The following is a 7567-nucleotide window of genomic DNA, read 5'->3' on the forward strand; positions in this document are numbered from 1 at the left end:
AAATCCCCTCATTTCCAAATCCCCTCACACCAACCGCCCATGGCCGCCACCAATTTTTTTTCAAGGAAGTAGTCAAAAAGAGATTCGGAAAAGTCTCCATCAAAATACAATTGTTTAACCAACAAACCTCCCAAAATGGTGTGTTGAAACCGTTTTCCACTTTGAAACAACAATTAGAATCAAAGGATCTAGAGAAGAGATAGAAGAAGAAGAAAATGATGGAGATGGAGAAGAAGGAAGAAAACCGACCTTTAAAATATCCCGCCACCAAAAAGATGAAGAAGCACTAACGTGAGCATCACCTCCGTATAGGACATGCATTGATAAATCACCGTATCGGGCCTTCAAAATCTCATACCACAGAATTAGAGCCATTTATAATCTTCCACCTCCACTTGTTTAAAAGAGCAATATTAAAGTCGGACATATTCTTGATAGCCAATCCCCCCTTGAAATATGGTAATGTCACTACTTTTCAACTAATCCAATGAATTTTCCTTTTTTTCTCCACCCCTCCCCATAAGAAATTGCTATGCATCTTAGTGAATACTTTGACTACTTTAACTGGCATCTTGTAAAAAGACAAGGTGAAGATAGAAAGAGAACACAAAATAGACTTCAAGAGAGTGATTCTACTTTCAAGATTGAGGAAACGATTCTTCCACCCTACCAAGCGCTTTTTCACCTATTCCATAAGCGGATACCAAGATAGCATACCAAATCCATATAAAGCGCACAATAATAAATTTTAAAAAAATCAGGATTTTTTTTTGTTTTCACCACCAATATTCGATCAATTGGACCGCCTAATTTGATTTGAGAATTAGTTTTTGTATCAAGTGGTTTCAACTCTCTCTCGATCGTAGTTGCGGAGATCGAACCATGAATTCCGTCAATCACTACTGAACCAACTAATAATTGCTAAATCAAAATTTTAATAATAAACCAAAAAAACAAAAATATTAAATGAAAACTATCTTTAGCAGTAGTTTTTTTTTTCGTAAATAAGTTGAAATTAAGTTTCAAACTAAAATTTCATAGTAAGTCCTTTCATTATCTTAAAAGAAAATAAGTTATTTTCTTTTAACCCATGTGTAGAGACAATATAGTTCCCCTCTTTAACTTTGAAGGTACTATGATAAGGATAAGTTAAATTGTAGCCACAAGGGAGAAAATAGAATAATGGGAAAGAGCAAGGTTCTAGTTGTGGGGGGTACTGGTTATATTGGTAGGAAAATAGTAAAAGCAAGTTTAGAACAAGGTCATGAAACCTATGTTCTTCAACGTCCAGATATAGGACTTGATACTGAGAAGGTGCAACTGCTTCTTTCATTCAAGAAACAAGGTGCTCATCTTGTGGAAGGTTCTTTTTCTAATCATCAAAGTTTGGTAGATGCTGTGAAACTAGTTGATGTCGTTATTTGCACCATTTCTGGTGATCACTCTCGATCGCATAGTTTGTTGATGCAGCTCAAACTTGTTGACGCTATCAAGGATGCTGGGAATGTTAAGGTACGTTATAAATGACATTTTAGCAAATAATCTTACCGTTTTAAATCAATTTTGTTGGATATTAGTACATTGTATTAAATAAGAAATCAGTATATATTCTTCATTTTTTAAATAAAATTTACTTTCATTGTTAAAAATTAATTGTAAGAGAAATATACTTGAAGTGGTTTAACTTATAGAGAAATATACTTAAGACGGTGGAGTATGCTAGTTATTTTTAACTATGATTCTCGGCAACGGCAATGTAAAAATTCTTAGAGTGATTTAACTTCAAGTGATTATACTCTTTCTGGTGTAGCTTCAAGTATCTATATTTTTTTACGATTGACTACAATTTGAACTATGATTATTGATGAAGAAAATGTAAAAAAAATTAGAGTGATGTAACTTCACGTGAATAAAAGTTTTATGGTGGGATATGATAGTTCTTTTGAATTGAATTATGAATGTCTATAAAAACAATAGAAATTAATATATTATTTTCAATCAAATTGAAGGAGAGTGTTAGAAGATCCATGATTCACAAATATTTAAAGCTATTGAAAATTTTAATGATAATTGACTATCTCTTCAAAAAGTAATAGTTAGTGATATGAATAAGATATTAATTTGATGGACTAGATTCAATATCTATAAAGTATTTATTTCAGTCGTAAAAATAAACACAACACAACAATCAACGTTTACTATTAAAAGAAGAAATTTGCCACTTTTAGAGTTTTGTAGTAAGTCTTGTACACAATATGAATTTATTTGAACTCACACATGATTATATATTTTCTTCCTTCCACTAGCGTTTCCTACCTTCGGAATTTGGGATGGACCCAGCTCGCATGGGACATGCACTTCAACCAGGAAGAGTCACATTTGATGAGAAAATGACTATAAGAAAAGCAATTGAGGATGCTAACATCCATTTCACTTACATTTCTGCCAATTGCTTCGCCGGCTACTTTGCGGGCAACCTCTCTCAGATGAGAACCCTCTTTCCTCCGCGGGACAAGGCGGTTCTCTATGGCGACGGCAATGTCAAAGGTATGCAAAATTTTATAAATATTTATTCTAATATGAGCTAGGATACAAAATTAATGTTGGAATTTAGACTAAGATATATGAGATGTGTTTGTGGCAGTTATTTATGTTGATGAAGATGATGTTGCAACATACACAATTAAGACAATTGATGATCCAAGAACATTGAACAAGACAATTTATCTAAGGCCACCAGAAAACATACTCACTCAAAGAGAGCTTATTGAGAAATGGGAGAAACTTATTGGAAAGCAACTAGACAAGTCTACCTTATCTGAACATGACTTTCTTTCTTCCATGCAAGGTAAACACACCCTTTAATTACCTTTTTTTTTTTTTTTTTATAGATTTTGACAAAATAAAATTAAATGAAATTATGTTTATGTGGTCTAGAGGATTGGTGGTTCTTTCTGATCGAGTTCTAATTTGATTTCTTTAGCGTGTGTTTGAGAGTTTGGAGGGGAAGTGAGGGGAGGACTTTGAAAAAAGGGAAAGATTGAGTGAAAAGAATTGAATAATTTTGGTTGGGAGAATTTTGGACAGATTGCTTTTATTCATAACATCAAAAACTCTCTAATTTGGGGAACTCAAACTTTATATTGAATGGGGATTATTGAGAGTTTAAATAAATTTTATGTTATTATAGTATTCTAAAAATTAAAAATATAGTAATGATAACACTCTTTTATCATTTTATTCAAAATAAATTTTTCAAAAAATGTCGAATATTTTCCTATATTCTTTTAAAAATTTATTTTTGGAATCTTTCTTCTCCCCTCTCCTCCAAACTCGCAAATAAAACCTAAACTATTTTTACTAATCATTTTTGCTGGGTTTTATAACTTCTCTCTTTTCTATTAGTGGATTTTGTTTAATTGCTTGTTGTTTTGTTTTGTTTTGTTTTTTTCCTTTGTTGTTAGCTTTTAGTGATGGATGATTTGATAATCTTGTATTGGTTATTTGCTTGACATCTCCTTTATTTTATGTGTGTTTGTGCACGCACGTGCGTGTGAAATTGAAAGTTTAGTTACATCAAAAAGTTTAATGTGTGAGGACAAATAACAATGACAAATAAAATTATTTGTGCTTGATAAAAATAACTGTGTAATAAAAGAACAACTTAATTCGGCAGAAAAAGACATAGACAAGAAACACAGTAATTTTTTTATTTAATTCGATCAAAAAATTTACTCTGAGGGAGAGACCAACTTTTCGATTTACTATACTTCAAAGAGTTGTAACAAAAGGTTGCAAATGAATTACAAGAAAATAGTTATCTAATATCTCAAGAACAAACCACATTTTCTATTCAAATGTTTTTCAATCTCTCAACCTATCTATATATAAATTACTCAAGTCTAATGTGTTTAGAACTCTTTCTCAATCCCCTTAGATATCTCCAAGGATTTCCCAAATTTCAAGAACACAGTCTTTGAAATTTACTCGTATCTCTCTAAGATTATCATTAGGATTCTCAAACCCTTATTTCTATTTCCAACTTTAAAGGTCTAAAGGTTGTGAAGACAATAATGATGGAGGGGACTCCACCTCAAACAGAGTCTTGTCCGTCATAGTTTCTAAAAGCTTCTTCCCCATGTCTTTGCTTTTCTTCCCTTGAGGGGACTCACTAAAAGTAATAGATTCGTAGTTGATGAACTTTGATCCTCTAGGTTCCTCTCCCAACAACCCATAACCCTTCATAGTTCTTAGATAGCCAATGACAACACAATCCACAATTTTACGATCAAGTTGAATTAGCTTAATTTGATCAATAAGAAAATTTTTTATGACCGTCAAAATAAAGTAGGTTACAGTCTTCCTACTCCAAATCTCCATAAGTATTTGGAAGAATATTTATGTAAATGAATATGTGTCAATCAGGTAAGCTTATTTTGCACCAACCTTACTCCAAAAACTCTATGACAAATCACCAATCAAATGCATTTTTATTCTTTGTCCTATACAAACTCATTAAAGTGCTCTGAGAAAACCTCTAGGCATCCACCATGCCTTGGCCTCAAATCTCATAGCTTGTTCATTTCATGAAAGTCTTCACTAGCTGATGATATGAACAACAACATTGAAACCTTCTAAAATATATAAACCACATGTTTAGACTCTTTAATTATGGCCAATTCAACATGTGAAATCTTCAACACTCCATGTTTAACTTTAGTGCAATATTCTAGAACATTAAACATATTTATGAATAGTAAATTTTGCTTGAGCTTTGGAACATATCTCACATTGTGAAGAAAAAACTCATGACCGGGGAACATTTTAGGTTTCATTAATAATCATCGAGGAAAACTACTCCACCTTGCTCCAATTTATAAGTCTCAAAATATATTTTTCTTGTACACATATGATAAGAGCAGACTGAGTCTATGATCCAACTCTCTTCAATATCTAAACTTGAAACCACTAGTACACTAGCACTATCATAACGATACTCATCTAAAGCAACAGTAATCTAGACATAATCGTCATTGTCCTTTCTCCCTGGAAAATCCCTCTTGAAGTGATTGAGTTTCTAAAAATAGAATTTTGACTTATCTAACATCTTTGATTTGGAAATCCTTCTACGTTCACTTTCTCGTCTTGAGACACTCATGCTTTAACCACTATCGTCAATCTTCAAATTTTTCACCTTTGAAAATTCTTTGGATTTTAGAGCAGTCTGGACTTCATCCAAAATAATAGTACCCTTATTACCATATAGAAAAGCATCTTTGAAGTTCTCAAAATAATTGTATAATGAGCTAAAAATAGTAGAGACTTGTCCTCATCATCAATCTTCATTGTAATATTATCAAGATTTTCAATCATCTAGTGAAATTGTCTCAACTGCTCCACCATGGATTTGATCTCTATCATTCAGAATGAGTAGAGTTATTATTTCAGCCACAACCTATGAGCCAGAGACTAGGTCATATACAATGATTCATGTTTTACCCACATCAAAACCAGAGTCTTCTCCATGACGACTTCCCTGAGAAATTTATCCCCGAGACACAAGATAATGACACTTCTGGTCTAATCCACTATATTGGTCTTCTCTCCTTGTAATAAGTGTGCAAACATTGATTCCTCGCCATTCAATGCTTTAATACAGTTCTCTTAAGTTAAGATTGTTTGCATCTTCCCCTTCAATAGGCCACAATCGTTGTCTCCGGAAAACTTCTCTATCTATCTATTAGTTAGATCTCATGTTGCTCACTTGTAAACAAAATCTCTGTCTCATGGTGGGCCCACTTGCTGTAAATTTAAAGGTTCAATCACACCAAAAATTTTGATGTGTGAGGACAATGAACAATGATAAACAAAATAAATGACCTTAAGAAAAAATAACTTTCTATGCAATATAATTTGGTTGAAGAACATAAAAGAGAATAAGTACAATAATATTTTCACCCGGCTGAATCAAATGATCTATTCCGGGAAAGAAAACAACTCTCTTTACTATACTTTAAAGTTTCTACCAAAGATTACACATGAGTAAAAAGAAAATAGTCACTCAAGTTTCCAAGAACAAACCCTATTTTCTACCCAAGTGTTTCTCAATCTCTCCAACTCTCTCTATATATGAATATCACAAGTCCAAGATGTTTAGAATTATTTTCCAATCCCCTTAAATATCTCCAAGGGTTTCTAAAATTTTAAGAACACACTCTTAGGAATTTATACTTACCCCTCTAAAATTATCACTAGGATTTCCAACCATTTATCTCTATCTTCAACTCTAAATTTTGAAGGTTTTGAAGATAAAAATGATGGACATACATGTTTACAACTATACAACTGTTGAAACGCAACGAATACTTGACATGCCCAAAACACAACTCATTAACAAACAGAAACAACCAAGTGTGATACACAAAAACTGCCTGGACCAGATCTGATATTGGAAAACTGAAATCACCCACTGGAACCAACCTTAATGTTTTCAGCCCAACTACCACCTCCTCTCGTCAACGACAAGACCCCGTCGAACCCGATGAAGTGGCTCCCTTGCCGTAGGCCTTCGTCAACTTTCAAACTTATTTCTTATTTTTGCAATCTCGAGACACTTATTTCTTAAGTAATGGTATTGTATTGTTAGTGTAAAGAAGTATTACACAGATATTTAATCAAAATATTTTAAAGTGTCAAATTATACAATTAAAATTTAAAATTTACAGTCTAACTTGACACGATACATGGTTGTCATTAGTTGACAGTGTAAAATTAATTTACAGTGTCAATGCACCATCTATTTTGTGTGTGTGTGTGTGTGTGTATATATATATATATATATATATATATATATATATATATATATATATATATATATATATACCGATAATGTAAAAATGTTATTTTAGCAATTAATCACAACCGTTATTTAGTTTGAAATATTTTAATTTTATTCTAATTTTTTTAATGTAATACTATTAAATGGTTATGATGCATTGATTGTGTAATTTTTTAATAAATGATAGTGTAAAAAAATTTATACTGACAGTTAAATAATGTTTAAATAACTTTTTGATTTCATATCAATAAATAATTGTCGACTTTTGATTGATGTGGAATTTAGGTTTGGACTATAACGCAGATGTAGGAATAGGACATTTCTACCATATTTTCTTTGAAGGGTGTTTGACAAATTTTGAAGTAGGGGACGAAGAAGAAGCATCGAAACTTTACCCAGAAGTGAAATACACACGCATGGATGAATATCTAAAACTATATGTGTGATATGAGATTATATAATCATGAAAAGTTATACTTTTTATTATTCAAGTTGAATAAATCTTCGTGATGTTATATACAGTATTGAAGCATAATATGTAATCATGTTTTCTTTAATTGTGAATTTATTTTATATTTTCAAAAGAACAAATCATTGAAGCATGTTAGAGATATATTGTATATATTTGGTGTATTACTTTTGTACTGTTAAATAACTCTGTGTGTAACTACTTGTTAGAGTAGTTTGATTGTTTACCGTTAAAATGGTATCGACACTCCCTTGTATAAA

General features: G+C 31.8%; 1 protein-coding gene across 1 annotated transcript; it reads left to right on the plus strand.

Moving 5' to 3' along the window:
• The first annotated feature begins 1121 nt into the window (after window positions 1–1121).
• LOC131646647 (isoflavone reductase homolog) lies at window positions 1122–7359 on the plus strand. The gene is made up of 4 exons (XM_058916631.1): window positions 1122–1512; window positions 2307–2547; window positions 2645–2848; window positions 7124–7359. Exons 1-4 carry the CDS (start codon window positions 1183–1185, stop codon window positions 7282–7284), a joined length of 936 nt encoding a protein of 311 aa, XP_058772614.1. The 5' UTR covers window positions 1122–1182; the 3' UTR covers window positions 7285–7359.
• Window positions 7360–7567: the final 208 nt, after the last annotated feature.

Source organism: Vicia villosa, linkage group LG2 (assembly GCF_029867415.1).
Source record: "Vicia villosa cultivar HV-30 ecotype Madison, WI linkage group LG2, Vvil1.0, whole genome shotgun sequence".
Lineage (NCBI taxonomy): Eukaryota > Viridiplantae > Streptophyta > Magnoliopsida > Fabales > Fabaceae > Vicia > Vicia villosa.

Coding starts and splice junctions, on each gene's coding strand:
- LOC131646647 (XM_058916631.1), top strand. CDS start 1,183: ATGGGAAAGAGCAAGGTTCTAGTTGTGGGGGGTACTGGTTATATTGGT. Junction 2,548..2,644: donor TGGCGACGGCAATGTCAAAG/GTATGCAAAATT, acceptor TGTTTGTGGCAG/TTATTTATGTTGATGAAGAT. Junction 2,849..7,123: donor CTTTCTTTCTTCCATGCAAG/GTAAACACACCC, acceptor TGTGGAATTTAG/GTTTGGACTATAACGCAGAT.